We start from the raw sequence: 15,677 nt of genomic DNA, 5'->3' as shown, positions 1-15,677 counted from the left end.
AACACAACTCAATGACCTCCTCAGTATTCTAGTCCCCAATATCATTTGAGAAGGAGGGAAGAAAGATCCCTCTTTCTCTCAATGTCTCTTTTACACCTACAGTCATAAAACCAGTGCAACAGGTACATGTAACTTCTATCTTTCCTCTTTCAAAAAAAAAGAGAGAAAACGCACTTTTTTGTCCGCTGGCCTGAGAGGAAGTGGGCATGGCAGGTAGTAGTGGGCTAGTCACACCAAACAACAGGCCTCTCTGTGTGTTTCCACAGCAGGTTTCTTTCATTAGTCTGGTGGGGGGGAAGATGGGAGCCACAGATTAGCCAGTTATCAGGGGACAGAAGTTGGGCCTGTCTTACCCTACACCCCTCACCCCACTGTCAACCCCCCCCACCCCCCACCCCCCCACTGTACCCTTCCTCTTCTCCTGCTCCGGCCTTAGGAACTTTAAACCCTCTCTTCAGAGAAAGAAGCTGTGCAGAGTAGAGCCAATAACACTGATTAGCTGCTCTCTCTCTCTCTCTCTCTCTCTCTCTCTTCCTCCCTACTCTTAGGGTGAACTCGGTGCCCCTGGTCCTAGAGGAGTTCCCGGTCTCATTGTGAGTATACCGATATGCAGTGCGCACCTTTGGCACCCTGGCTACTGTTGTTCAGCTAAAATTAAACTTCTGCTTATTTCAGAGCTTCTTGGGGTGGCCATCAGCTCTGCTTTTCCCCCACTCTGTTTTTTTTTTTTGTACTTTTTCATTTTTCTTCACTGTGACAAAAGTATTCCCCAGAGAACCATGCAGTGTAAAACAGTATCGCCTATACAAACAGTACCATATGAAAACAGACATTTCTTATGGTTATTGTGTGTTTGTCTTGTCTCTTGGGACCTTATGTAGAATAATGGTGTTATAGTGTAGAAAAGCTGAAGGACCATCCTGATCTTAGACAACTATGATGTGAGATCTTACATAGAGATTGAAGCTTACTATCCTCTTACTATCTAGATATTATTATTATTCAGTGTTTGTATGTAAGGCAGTTTATCCATCAAGCAGTATATGGTATGATACTGATAGTCATCACAGCTGGAATTGTGGCCTCAAATACGCGTTTATAATTCATCAAATGTGCACCATATCATTATTTTAATAGATTATTGATTTACCTGTAACGCAAAGCGAAAAGCTTTATGAACATTTTAACGAACTTTGCACAGTTTCTCCCAGTTCTCATCTGTAACAGAGTTGGTCTACATTATATGATGCCTTCACAAGCCCTACTGAAAGCAGCATAAGCACAACATATGTGTTCATAATAGCCTATGTCAGCTACTGTATGTTCTTATCTTGGGTCTATGCTGGGGTCATATAGGTCAGTAAAACTATTAAAACACAGTGTTATGGTTATGTTTTATGTATATGTATTTCTCTTGGCTGGTGGCAGGGAGATATGGGCCCCGTTGGTACCATGGGCCCTCCAGGACCGATTGGACTCAAGGTGATGAAAAACCTTTCAAACCTTCTTTTTTGTTCTCTCCCCCTTGCTCCCTCTGTGTGTGTGTGTGTGTGTGTGTGTGTGTGTGTACGTATGTATGGGTTTCATTAAAGTGACAATTCAGTAAAACCCAGATCCCATATATTACAACATGTTTCTCTACCCTCTATGATCTCTATAGTTCACTATATTTTGTAGCTTCCTAACAGGAACAATAAGGTTAGTGTTTCCTCAACACAGTGTGTCCAAGCGTTTGGAATTTCTTTCCAGAGGAAGTATTAGGCTTGTGCAAATACAGGCACACAGACAAGCTCCTGATGAAGTGAAACTGATCCACCTCTTAGAGAGACTGTCTAATCACTGAATTGTCTTTGGATCCAAACTAGCACTGAGCATTTTTCAATGGCATCCTTTCTTTACACCTTTCATACCTACTTTTTACTAGCCCACATCCTGTGCGCTCCAAGCTAAAGGTCAAATATTTTATCCAAAACTGTACTGACTCAGGACAGCATTCAGCCTCCCTAAAAGTTTATATTACATAATACAGGGAATTAATTTGAATAAACCCCTTTCACTTACCCACTTTTATTTGTATGTTTTTTCATTAATATTGGTATGATTTCCATTTTGCACATTTGACCGAACACAGTCATTTTTCTTTTGGATATTTTTTGAACTACTAAAAATCTTTTTTTAATATCTTTTAGGGGGTACCAGGAAATCCAGGAGAACCAGGACTGAAAGGTGATAAGGTGATCTGAATGCTCTTTATTAGCCTATGATCATGTAACATACGGTTTGTGGCAATAGTTTGGCTTGCTGTCTAACGGGCGACAAGCGCTTGGCTAAATGTCGTCTTTAAACTGCTGAAATGGTGTTGTCTGGAGACTAGCATGTCTAAGCTTCTGGTAGTAAGCTGTAAGAACCTGAAGGGTCAGCATTTGTTGTCATCTTGCTACTGATTGAAAAAGCATGGATGAGTCAAATAGTTGCAGTCACATATTTGCAGCAAGTTCATTTGAAAATGAATGCCAGGTGACATCAGACAAAAACATGGAAGTCTCCAAATAGGCGTTCCCCATGTTGGCTGTGTATACGCTTCCATATGCCCCTAGTCAGCTTCAAAGTGTGTTTAGCACTGTCTTTCCTTGAGGCAGTTTCATACTGAAGAGTTCTCAGCTTCACAGTACTTACTGTGCAATATTATGGTTTTTTTGTTTTTTTTTAATCTGTCACGGCTACTTAGGCTTGATTTTGTCCTCGTCATAAATGAAATAATAGAGGATTTCATTCAGTGTTCATAACCCATAAAATTAGTCCAGACTATGAGCTAATGTTTCCCTGTTTTCTGTGCCAGGGTGAAATTGGTGTTCCAGGAGAGCCAGGGGAGCCAGGATTCCAAGGCGACAAGGTATATCAGTTACCCCCTGCTGGTTCATCTGCCACTAGCCTTTTATTTCTTTGTGTGCACTCTGTCTTTTGGGGGGGGGGGGGGGGGGGGGGGGTGTATGTGTGTGTGTGAGCCCTCCGTGTGATATAACGTTTGCATTTTTGTCTGAGTTTGTGTTTTTAGCTCATACTAAAACCCTTTTTTTTCACCAGGGTATTCAGGGTGCACCGGGAATGCCAGGCATTCGGGGAAAACCAGGACCACCGGTGTGTCCTCTCATGCTCATGTCTGCTTTGACTCCATTTAACGGTGCCTAGCGTTATTCTGAGATCTCATAATCCTCTCTATGCTGTTTTCAGGGGAAGTCTGGAGACCGAGGCCCAGATGGTCTTCCCGGCCCCCCAGGCCCAGAAGTGAGTGTCCAGTTCTTACTATAAGAATCAAAATATCATCCTCTGCCAGACATGTTTGCATTGTCTTTATTGAATTAAGGTATTATTCTGATGAGAGTTCGAGAAAGTTTACATCCTGAATGTAGTTCTTGTGTGCCTTGTCCCATTCCTGTTATTTTTCAGGGTTTTCCAGGAGACATTGGCCCACCGGGAGAAAATGGTCCTGAGGGCCCAAAGGTGTGTTAGAAAGCCCTGTCACATTTCTGTCCTGTGTTAAAATCTCTGAAATTTTCATGCACGTTGTGCATTTGTGAAAGAACTTGTTATATTTGCAAAGATGTACATTGTAAAAAATGTAAGCCACTTGTTCAATTTTGAGAATATTTAACAGTACACAAGTGGAGCAGACAAAGATATGACTAAGTGTGATTCAAATCTAATTAAGTTTTTCATCATTAATACACATTCCTGTGAGAGATTAAAAGCACACAGCAAGAAGTCTTTCTACCAAAAAGAAAACTATGTCCTAGCTACATACTAACTTTGGTAAAGCGTATCTTCTGCAGTTGGCTGCAGTGACAGTAGTATATGTACTGTAATGCTTTTCATAGCAAATTGTCTTTCACTGTACTTTCATATGAGCCCATTATAAACTTTGTTTCATTATCTGTGTTTTGGGGTATAGCTAGAGTACAGAGTAGAACAAAACAGCATATCGTGTGCTTTTAATTAAAACGTATGCATGCATGGCCTTCAAGTCAAATTTTGCAGCATGTTTTAGTAAACTTTGAATTATTTCTCCAGGGGAAGCCAGGAGCAAGGGGAATCCCTGGGCCAAGAGGTGCTGCTGGAATGGAGGTTTGTTTTTTTTTCTTAATATTGTCAATCATACATTGCAGTACGGTTATGGTATAGATTTGCTGTTAATACAAAAGTGAAAAATATGCTCAGCTTTTATGGTAGGTTTAGTCCCAAAGCTGAGTTACAATTCATGTGTTCATGTGTTCACTTCAGTTATAATCTTTGGGTCTGTTAACACACAGAATATAACCTCAACTTATTATTTTTTCGATAAAAATGTTTTTCCTTAATTCAACAGAACTGCAAAAATATACAACTCAAATTTCTTTTCAAGTTCTCATACATAATGCATCATTAGCCAAACATTGTGTCCTGGCCAAAGGACACCGAACTTCAAAGTCTTAGTAACTTACTCCGTCTCTCAACCTCAGGGCGATGAAGGGCCTATTGGACCACCTGGACCCCCTGGACCGGAGGTGAGTACTAACTGGATACTTCCTATGGGATCATGTCCATCATTCTGCCAATTTTGGTGATATTTGGCTTCAATCTTCCTTCACAGAGCTTAAAAAACTGGCATGAATTTAATTTATTTTCTCAGTTTCATTTAATCCTATTTAACCAAAGAAGCACAGAACCTCCTTTGTAATAATGAAATATTTGAATGAAACCTCTGAACAATATGATGTAGCTTTTGCCCATAATTTAATATAAACGGACCAAATCGTATATAAAACCCATACTTTATTTTGATTCAGTTAGATGTGCTTGTTTGACCTTGAAACGTATCAGTTCATCTGGAATAAATCTGACAAAACACAGGTGAGGTTGTAATGCGTAATTGCTATGACCTGGATGACTGAGAATCTTCACGGGCAATACTTAATTGCTGATAACAATTCACTTTATGTGTTCAATTATAAGTCATCATTGTTTGTTAGATACATGATTTATTAGTAAGTTTGCAATGTTCTGGAACGTTAACACATTTCAGATTTTGTCAGTTATATATGAACAATATGAGATACTATTAAATCACTGTAAGAGACTCACACACTGCATGTAACTTATGGACAGAATATTGCTTTTGTGCGTAACATCAAGCACTGTAGTCTAGGAATAAACTTGAATAGGAATATTTGAATTGCATTTAAAACCCTCATTACTTGCATCTGGAATTAATGATTAAAAACCCAACTTTGCCACACTTCACTGTGGCCAGGAGTCTGAGGGAGCACAATTGGTTGAGTTCCCTCGGGCGGATGTGTCAACCAGGGTCACTCCATTTCACTGCTCAGTAGAAGTCACTGACAATCAGGGGTCTATGCATCTGTGGTTTGCATTAAGCGAACAGTACTCTCCTGTAAGCATGTTATGTCGCTTGTGAACACTGAATAACTCATAATAGGGAGAATACACTGATTGACTTCATCAGTGAGCAGAGGAAATCTGTTCTAATTCACACTCATTTTGACTGAGATGGCTGCAGTATGGGGGGGAGGCTTACATGAGATCACAGGTGATTGGAAATTCCAAAATGGGGATAAGAGTCGGGGGGGGGGGGGCACCTATGTTTCCTCATAACACTTTCTGCAGCTCTGTTTCAATTTTATTTGAGGTCTTCCTAAATGTAATTTTAACTGTGTAAAGCTAATTAATGAAAACAAAGACTTTTAATGTTTCCAGTGTGATTTTTTTTTTATTCTTACCAAACTTTCACCACACCATTACGACTTGCAGACTTGCAGAAGACCACGTAACAGATCATTAGTAGATCATTTGAGAGAGGAAAGACAGACATAAGATGTCAAAGGAAAATCCTACAGAGTTCCAACATAAGCATGACCAATTTTTCATCCAATTTAAGGCCTGTAACACCACAAGTAGACCTAAATTCAAAAATTTTCCAACTCATTGTTTCATTAAGATTGCTATCCAAATCTCTGGATTTGTGTCAAGAGTTGTTGGCAACAAGCTGACAGAGGGCTAACTACACCCAGTCAGGCAGGAGTCCAGTACTATGGGTCATTTCTGTGTTCTGTTTAGGGCAGACCTGGGAGGAAGGGATTCTCTGGAAAACCAGGAGCAGAGGGACCGAAGGTGAGGTCTTACCTGTATTTCGACGTACCGGGCAGTAGATTTCTTTTCTTCTCTTTTTTTTTTTTTTTTTGCATAGTTGATTGACTTAGAAAGTTAGTAGTTAATGATAAAATTTGAACTATATTCTGTGTACACATATATGTACCAGACCTGTGTCTCCACAACAGAGACAGCTAGTCTGAGTATGACGAAGTTAATACCTAAAGCATGTGTTTATGACATGCTAACCGACCTCTGCTGTAGGGCGAACCCGGCATAACTGGAAAAGTTGGAATCATGGGCGAAAGGGTAAACGATTATTTTCTTTGTTTCACAAATGCATGATTAAAGTTCTCTACAAGACCACTGATGCATTGTAATAATAAAGAATCAGGTCATTCTTAACGTGTCACGGTTGTACATTAATGATTGATGTGTGTTTCTGTAGGGTCTCATTGGATTTATCGGGCCTATTGGTGAAATGGGACTTGCTGGGGAAAAAGTAAGTGGCCATCTTGATAAGTTGCGTTGAGGTCTTTGCTAAGGCTTTCTCTGTGTTATGTTGCATTGACAATAATATTTGTTTTGTTTCATGGTCGTTCGCACTGAACTTGTACCATATGTTATAATTAAGTACTTGTATCTTGTTTTACAGTGAATTTTTGGTTAAATAGTTTTTTGTTTGTTGTTTGTTGTTTTTGAAGTATCTTCCCGAGACATTCAGTTGCTTTAATTGTGCTGATAATTGCTGTGATGTGTTATTGAGGTTGTGTGTTGAATATGGTTATTCCAATTGTCTTAATGCGGTAACTGGTTGAAAAGTGTTGCTCATATTCTCCTATTGCAATGACAGCCGAATAATGTTTTTTGTGTTGTCAGGGTGACCGTGGGGAGATGGGAGCACCTGGGCCACCAGGGGAAAAGGGAGCGATGGTAAGGAGTAAGTTTGGATCTTGTCTCTGTTCTCAGGGCCATTCATCATGTCTGACTGTTATTGTGCATGCGTGCTCTACTGTCATACACACACAGCGGAACACACTGCAGCGGGATGTATTGGAAAATAGTCATGGCTTTGGTGTGGGAAAGTGCCAGTTCAAACAGTTTCCATTATAAAAGCAACTGCTAGAACCATTTCCTTTCAGTGACCTAAGAAAATCTTAGCAAGTCACTACAAGCTGTGGGAAAAATGGACTGGCATCGAAATGAAAGCCAAGGGTAGCATTGACGCTCTCCCACATCAAAGCTAAGAGCATCGTTTTTAATTTTTCAAAAAAAAAGTTTGACATCATCTGAATGCAGGGTTTTAGAAGGTACCAGTCACAATATATTCCTTTTTGGGTTCATGACAGTGAAAATTGGACCTATACCATCTTTAGCCATTGAGAAAAAAAAATTCAGAATTTTAATGAATGACACCTATCTACGTTATGAGCAATGGAGAAAAAAAAACTCTTTTTCCCTTTTACATAAAATAGTGAAAAGTGAAATATACAAGAGAATATCTTGTATTAAATTATATTGTTATAATACGGGTCTATAACAATAAGGGCTGCTTTATCACGAAATAAAAATTCAAAACTGATTTTAGGCTGAAATGCATTTGGACAAAGTTTTTAAACATCTTAAACTGTGTCTAGGAAACCTGTTGTACAATATTTACTTTGAGGATACTTTGGTGTGGACGTGGGTCTTGTTAGATGAAAGCCATGCAGTGGATTATGTAAATGATTATGATTATTTGAGCTTCCACATTTTGACCTTTATGAAATATCCCCAGTACGTGAAGCTAATCTCATTTTAATTTTCCATATTTATCACAAAACTCTCGGGTTTATTACAAACTGATATTTTGTAACCTGATTAAAGTGGAATATGTGGCAAGAGGTCGCTGAATTTTCCCTGCCTTTCATTAAACTTGATAAACAAACATTATTTCTGTCTAAGTGCAGCTGTCTAATGGAGAAATGAAAGCTCATTGTGCTATAATTAATTGTCTTGACCCTTCCTCTGCAGACATGTTGATAATGCAATCTTCACTTTTCAAATTCAATCTGAAAGCAGTCACACAAAATACACCTCATTTAGATGCTGGTAAATCTGGACCAGAGACAGCACTGATTACTCAGACATCCCAGTCTGTGGTTTGCACCACTATCCCACCATTCTGTTTGACATTTTTCAACAGTTTTTTTTCTCATAGAAAGTAGCACTCTCTTTTCTTTCCCTTGAATGATGGAAATATCCTGGAGTCTCTTATTCTGAGGACCTACAGAATTTTTGCACCCGTGGAAACAGGCTATGCCTAAACTAACTGGAGCAAACAATTTCTTTACTGACCTAAAGGAAATCGTATATCATATTCAGTGCCTTAGTTTTAATTTCATTGGAAAGCTATGCAAAGTATTAATTAGACATACTTTTGTTATATCTGTCCTCTTGCTGTTAGGGACACCCTGGAACTCCAGGGGAAAGAGGATCTTCTGGACCACCAGGTATACCAGTAAGTCGATGTTTTTGTCTTAACAGCACTTATTTTCACCTGTTAAAAGGTGAATGATGGTTGAAACAGTGGAGAAAGTGTGTGTAATAACAGCACATCTAGATTGCACTGAAGCTGCGGTTCTTACTTTTGTATTTACTTACAATTAAAGTGTTCCGGTGGATAAAGAATCGTTCTGTATAGGCCTCAGGAGACATGAAGAGGGGCCAGTCTCTGGACAGATTCATGTCATGACAGCAGAAAAGGGTGACACGACAGCATTGACCCCCACATCTGGTTCTGGAGTTCCAGAGTCTTGTTAGTCTCTATGTCAGTCAAACACTGTGGTCTCTGATTGACTGAGGTGTGCACAAACCTGGTTCCTGGTAAAAAAAAAAATTAGCCTCTAACTGTAATGACTCTGGACAACCAGGACCAAATATGAGGAATCCTGCTCTATCATACAACAGCCTTTTGGATGGTCTGAAGTGTAAGGAAAATATATCTACCAAAGGATAGCAACAGCAATCCACTTTACAACCATGACAACACTGGAAAATCATCAACTTTAATCCCTAAAATACACAAACTTAATCAGACACCCGCATTAAAACAGTACGTAAATGTAGATGTCAATATTAACACATTATTGAAAATAAATTTATGGAACTGTTGTTTCTATACATCCTTTCACCACACAGCTACACTGAGGTTTTTTTTGGGGGGGGGGGGGGGGGGGGGGGGGGGGTTGCTACAGAATTGGATCACAAAGTGTACCTTTGTGTTTTGCAAGTTTGTAATTTTGGTGCACTGCCATCTCCAAATGTATGATAAGTCAAGAATATCCAGCCCTGCTCTTGTTAATGGAGATATATCGCACCTATCACATCTGGTTTCATTGTGCAATTTCTCCAAAAAGAACTTCATTAGCTGAACCATGTGTGAGATCGGGGCTGGATCAAAGTCTTGCAGGAGGGTCGGTCTCTGCGAGAAGGTTGGCCGTGTCTACAGCAGGCCGTTGCATTGCACCTTAGGACAGATAGGTCTGGCGCTTGGAGTGGAAAATGTGGATCATATATGTTATACGATGGTAGTTCAGTGTTCAGTGCTTGTGCATCGCCCCCACCCGCACCCCATCCCCCAAACCAGTCAGAGCCCTGGTGCTTTCGTCTGGTCTGGATCCATTTAAGTGAACCGAGAAATCTTTGTAAAAGGCAAAGGCTGTCTCATTTTAAAATGGCAATTAAATGAACTATCAGCTGGAGGTAGCAGTGTTTACTCTGGTCTCATTAAGGACTGCCATGAAGTTCACAGATGGAGGGTCAGTAGCATTCCCACAGCACATACCACTGCAAATGCTAAGAACAACTGACAGGCTCAAACAGTGCTGCGATTACTGTCCAGCCAACTGAATCTCCCAACACCTCTGGCTAAAAACCTCCACTCCAACTCTGTATTGGGTCTCTTTGCTCTACCTTTACAACACATTAACATCATGTTAGTTTTGACAGGAAATGCCTTTTAGAACAGCCCCCAGCTCCGCAAGACACTGGAAGTGCAGAAGTCAGACACATACACAAAACTTTGAAGAACAGGGTCTTAGCTCTAGAGTTTTATTTGGGTCAAGTGATATTTGTTAGCATGCCAAATAAGCTTAGGACTTTTTTGGACCCTCTCTGGGACCTGCTGCACGGTTGCAGAGGTAGGGGCTACTGCTGCCATTCTTAATGTGCGGTTGCTGTTCTGTGTTTTGCAGGGGCCTCCCGGATCTAGGGGTCTCATTGGCACCAGGGGACCCAAAGGAAGAAGGGTAAGTACTGATTTATCACTTTTAGAATTGGGGTCAGTCCAGTGACCTCTGTTCTCTAGCTGTGAATATTGTGTGATAAACTGACATTTTAAAACATTCAATTTAAGATCAGTGACAAAATTTCTGAGAGATGCTCCATGACCACAAAAGTTTGTTTACCTGAAACTTGCTCAGGACAGTTTATACAGGTAGCAGTTTGTTTGTCCTGGAGCAAGGAGCTCAATGTGAGTCTGTTTTTAGGCTTCAAGCATAACTAAAAATAAATGAATAATAGAAAAACGTAAGAGAGAAAGGTCCGATATCTTCAAAATACTGAAAAAGTTGCATTGTCATTCTGCTTTAGTCCCTCTAGGAATTTTTAGAAATCAAGACAACTTTGCAATTGCATACTAATCAAGTTATCACTTTTCTTTATTGGAAACGTGAATCATTTATGCTCTGTGGAAATGAGTCAAAAATGAGACAATGAAAGATTTTAATGCAGAGTCAAAATAGATTCAAAGATTAAACTTTAATTAAATTATGCAATGCTTAAATGTTCAAAGGTGTTTCTTTGATAAGTCAGTTTTGAAAAAAGTTATGTCCATAGAGAAATGAAAAAAAAAACCCTCTACACATTGAAACGACACTGCATTAATTGTGGAAAATACTACTTTGAGAGTAGGGATGTGGCCAAACTTGTTCCAGGCCCGTTTATAGTCAACTGAGAGGAATTAACTCCAGATGCAGTGTGTGGAGAGATTCCTTAGAAGTGAAACAATACAATCCCATTGAATTAGGGTATGCCACCAACAAGGATGTGCTCAAAGTCAGCACAAACTTCTGGTGCAAAGGGCGCACAGAGGACAGAACTTTATCTGGTAGAGTATAGAAATGGCCTTTTGCAGCAGCTTAGACCACTTGGACAGTGGCAAATCGTACGGAGTGGCAACTTGGGTTAACTATTTTGATGTGTTACTTGTGGGTTTGTAGTAATGGATTTTGAGGGTTGCAACAGTTAACCATCTGAGCGCAGGGTATTTGGGATTTGTTTTTGGTTTCTTTGCATAGGAGACGGATTCAGTAGTCACAGGCATGTCTGCCACTAAATTAACACAAGATGATTTATTCTGTATTTGTACACTGAAATGACTTATAGCTTTTTGTGTACAGGTTAACTCTCCAATGCTAAAGAAATATAAGCAATTTTCCACTCATTAGCAATATGAACTGCATGAATTGTGATATGCTTTTTTATGAAATCCCCAGTAGCTCAGTGACTTTCTTCAGTGGATCTTTACCAGTTTTGCTCTACATAAAACAAAGAACCATTTCATGAAATGGAATATATCACATCAAAATGACAGAAAAAGGCCCTCAGTAAACACATGGTCTGCTTGAATGGAAATGACGCTGAACCACTATTTCCACTGCCACCAAAAAGCCAATAGTGTTGGGATGTTGAATGTCATTGTTGTCTCAGGGCTATGTGACAGAGGTTTACTCAGTTATCATGAATGCTGCATTCAGAGGAAGATGAGCACTCTCTTTCTCTGGCAAGAGAGGATCTGACATTTTTTTTCTTTGCCTTTTTCCTTTCTTTGTACTCTGTGTGACTCATCTAAGAAAACTATTTTAGACAGTCGTTAGCCCCACATTTGATCACTCTGTCCATCATCACTAAGAGAGGAAAACAGAGACAATCAGTCTTTATGTAACAATGGAGAAAAAAAAAACCCAATCCGCTATCATTATAAAAGCTTTGGCTTATGGACTTGGCTTTTTCATATGGCCTTTAGGATAGTCCTTGGTTTTTAAATTGGTTAACCATGATTATAACAAAGGAAGTCAAAACTGTTACGGAACTTGTTGGCTATGTTCCAACATCCATTCACAGCTCTATTGTTATCTTTTCCAGAATTGAAATGATGTCAAAAGGTGGAACAAATGTGTAAAAAAAAATAGTGTCATAGAGACCCCACAGAGATTACTTCTGTAGACTAAGAATCTACAGACTAAGAATGTTAGATATTACCAACATATTCTTTGTGACCAGAGGTTTGTAGATTTTGAACTGTGGTGCAGCATCCTATCCTGTATTACCCATTTGTCTCCCATAACTCTTTATGATAAACCTACAAGAGAAATATCAGTGAATTCATAGTGGATTGTTAAAACACAAGAAAAGTATGGACCACTTCTTCATTGTCACTGAACTCCAGAGATAACAGAAGCACATCTAAGTGGTCTCACTACATCGCCTGGAAGTCATGTTGCCATCAAAACAGATTTGTGAGTAGCTAAAAACAGTTGAGACGTGAATAGATTTTCCTCTTCCCCTTAAATAGAGGCTGTGTTTGAGTCTGATTCAGACAGTCCTAAATGTTGTGATTGGCCCCTGAAAGGTCAAAGGTGAAGACAGAGAGCCAGGCAGAACAGAAACAGCAGTGTGTCCTGGTCTGCAGCACCAGGGAAAACTCTAGTCTGCACCACACCAGGAAACCTAGCGCTAGCAACCATAATATCCTCATTCAGCACTCTCCTTCCCCTGTATATTCATGAAAAATCTTCCTCCACAAGCAGCATTTGTTTCTTAATCTAGAATAAATCATCACAATTGAAATATAATAGCTATCATCCACTTTTATTACCTCTCATGGTGTCTAGGCCTAATGTTTCATTAGGAGGGCTTTAGTTGACGGCGTTCAGCTTGTCCAGTTATTTTGAGTGGAAGTTTAAGTAAGCAGCACCATGACTTCTGCTCTGATGTCATTTACTAGGGGGCTTTCACAAATCACTCAGTTACACCAGTCAGCAATTTCTGATCCCAAAGCTATTATGAGTGCTTCAGGTTAACGTTCTGGGAACAAAATCCTGCCCGGTTCTCAGGAGACTGAACACTCACACAGACTTTTAAGAATGTTATACATGAAAGATTCACATTTATTAGGTTCTAATTAGAATGGAGACAGTCATAAACCTCAGTAGTAGCATAAACCTATGTCAGCTATGTCTGAATTAGTTTTATCCTGCTTTTGGGCAAAAATCATTATATCATGCTGGTTGCTAATTTGGTGCTCTGTGTCAAATTATCTGTATGGTGACATGACAATATTGCTGGAGGCATTTGATGTTTTTTTGTGTATCTGTCCGAACATTTTGATAAATTCTGTCAGTTTGCCAGATGCCAAACAAAAAAACAAGAATGCAAGGAAAACCCAGCGAAACATTTTGATTTTACCATATGCATGTCAGACATGTTATTTGAGCAAGCAGAATCTTAGTATGTCTATGGCATGTATGGAACCGCTACACATATCTGGTTGTCTGTTATGTTTTTGGCTAACGTGGCCATGCTAGGACACAGAGCACACAGTGGAGACTACTGGAGCTTTTTGGCTGGACAATCAGTGAACAGGACAGCTAAATATACTTATTTATATCAACCAATGGTGCCCAACAAAATGTAGGCATAAAAATACAGGGAAATCATTGGCAGGGGACAGCAGTTTGTGGAAATGTTTTTTACATAAGCATAATGCTTTAGCACAAAATAAAATTTTAAGATGAAGTTTGCAAACAATGGGAAATATAACTGCAGGTGACATTATCGTTTAAAAAAAAGAAAAAGAAGAAGAAGAAGTGGACAAAAATATCTTCATGCTGGCAATGTTTTTTTTCTCTTTTTTTTTTTCTAAAAACACAGCTAGGTGACAGACATGTTCATCCTTCTATGTTCAGTGCTCTCATAACCTCTCGTTTTTATTTGGTTTTTGGACAAGTGAGCCCTCTGCTGTTGATTTCATTCTGTCTTTTTCATCTCTCCATTTTCTTCTCTTTTTGCTACACTTTTCTCTCTCCTGTTATTCTCTACTCATCCTCCCACAGGGTGCAAGAGGACCTGATGGGTCTACTGGGGAGAAAGGACCGCCAGGAAACAAGGTAAACCCGTTATCATTCTGGAATTACATGAATTCCACTGTCAGGCCGTCCTGAAATTCACAGATGACACAGTAGAACAACATTGCAGTTCAAACAGCATTTATCTACTGTTCTAGCATGGATGGATTTAAGGCTCACATCATTGCAGCTGTGAAATTTTCAGAGGTTAGTAAACATGGCTTAAACTTGGAGCGGCTATGTAACTGTTCCAGAAAAGAAGTCCCATCTGCTTCAGGGTTTGAAACTAATGCTTTATTGACAGTTTAGGAACATATGATAACTATCAGATCAAGTACATCGTCAGCTATGAAACTGAGTACTTCATGCACATTGACATGTGGCACACATAAGCACTTTAGCAGGGTTTGTTTGTTTTTATCCTTTATGTGCTGGCACTGACACTAACCCATTAAAGCTTTTCAAATCTGTCTCAGTTTGTAGTCCTCAGTTATTTTAATTAGTTAAGAGAAACCTTTTTGTTGTACGTTAGTTGCCAAAAGGGCTTTTTAAAAAACCTCTCAATCATTTAATGTAATTGAAAACTTATTGCGCTGTTGGTAGCGCATTGGAGATGACTGTTCGGGCATATCTTTCTATTTTCTCTAGGGTCCTGATGGCCCACCGGGAAAAGTGGGATTCCCAGGACCGATGGTATGTTGGTGCTGTTTCTTTTTTTTTTCTGCTGGTTTTCTTTTAATATGAGAATGTCAGAGACAGGTTCTCTGATAGCAATGTAGACATTTATAGCAATTGTTTCTGTTCCTGTTTGAAGAATAACAGCAGTGCTACTATTATTTCACTTATTGTGTACGTGTTGACTGCAATCAGTTTGAGCAGACTAGCTGGTAAATGCCATCTTCCGTGTTCAGTGTTTGCAGTTTTACCTGCAGACATCTGCATATCCTAAATGAAATCTCTCTGTCAAGCCCCAGGGTTGCCTCTGCATGTGGCAACAGTGCAGAGGAGCATATGGATTCTTTTACTGCTAGATTAAAAATTTTACAAGACAGTCTAAATACAAGTATTGAAAGAGACCTCCAGCTAAACAAAAGCCCTAAGCGATAAGTGATATTTCTATTCTCAAACTATTCTACAACTGAAATGTGATAATAGGAAGTGGAGGCATACCAAATAGTGAGATTTTTGTTGTTAAGCAGTGCACTTGGATGTTTTATCTGCTGATTGAAAACGTGCTTTGATGCCAGCTCAGCATAACAGTAACAAGTTTCATAAGCAAATGTAACGAGAAAAACTTAAGAATGAGACACAGCTTTAAGATATGAGGACAATTTATTAAATATCGTGAGAGTCACCAATCAAGAT

General features: G+C 39.4%; 1 protein-coding gene across 1 annotated transcript in view; it reads left to right on the top strand.

Annotated features, from left to right (window-relative positions):
• Positions 1-15,677, top strand: part of col27a1b (collagen, type XXVII, alpha 1b) — a 70,964-nt gene that overhangs the window by 38,149 nt on the left and 17,138 nt on the right. Inside the window, exons 14-30 of the mRNA XM_030791962.1 lie at positions 549-593; positions 1,429-1,482; positions 2,190-2,234; positions 2,840-2,893; positions 3,085-3,138; positions 3,232-3,285; positions 3,448-3,501; positions 4,069-4,122; positions 4,497-4,541; positions 6,112-6,165; positions 6,409-6,453; positions 6,593-6,646; positions 7,024-7,077; positions 8,591-8,644; positions 10,380-10,433; positions 14,301-14,354; positions 14,961-15,005. Of these exons, the coding sequence (XP_030647822.1) occupies positions 549-593; positions 1,429-1,482; positions 2,190-2,234; positions 2,840-2,893; positions 3,085-3,138; positions 3,232-3,285; positions 3,448-3,501; positions 4,069-4,122; positions 4,497-4,541; positions 6,112-6,165; positions 6,409-6,453; positions 6,593-6,646; positions 7,024-7,077; positions 8,591-8,644; positions 10,380-10,433; positions 14,301-14,354; positions 14,961-15,005 (873 nt within the window). The remainder of the gene's footprint in view (positions 1-548; positions 594-1,428; positions 1,483-2,189; positions 2,235-2,839; positions 2,894-3,084; positions 3,139-3,231; positions 3,286-3,447; positions 3,502-4,068; positions 4,123-4,496; positions 4,542-6,111; positions 6,166-6,408; positions 6,454-6,592; positions 6,647-7,023; positions 7,078-8,590; positions 8,645-10,379; positions 10,434-14,300; positions 14,355-14,960; positions 15,006-15,677) is intronic.

This window comes from Chanos chanos, chromosome 14 (genome assembly GCF_902362185.1).
Source record: "Chanos chanos chromosome 14, fChaCha1.1, whole genome shotgun sequence".
NCBI classification, from domain to species: Eukaryota; Metazoa; Chordata; class Actinopteri; order Gonorynchiformes; family Chanidae; genus Chanos; species Chanos chanos.
Note: the sequence above shows the minus strand (reverse complement) of the source record. Positions and strands in the feature narration are given on the sequence as shown.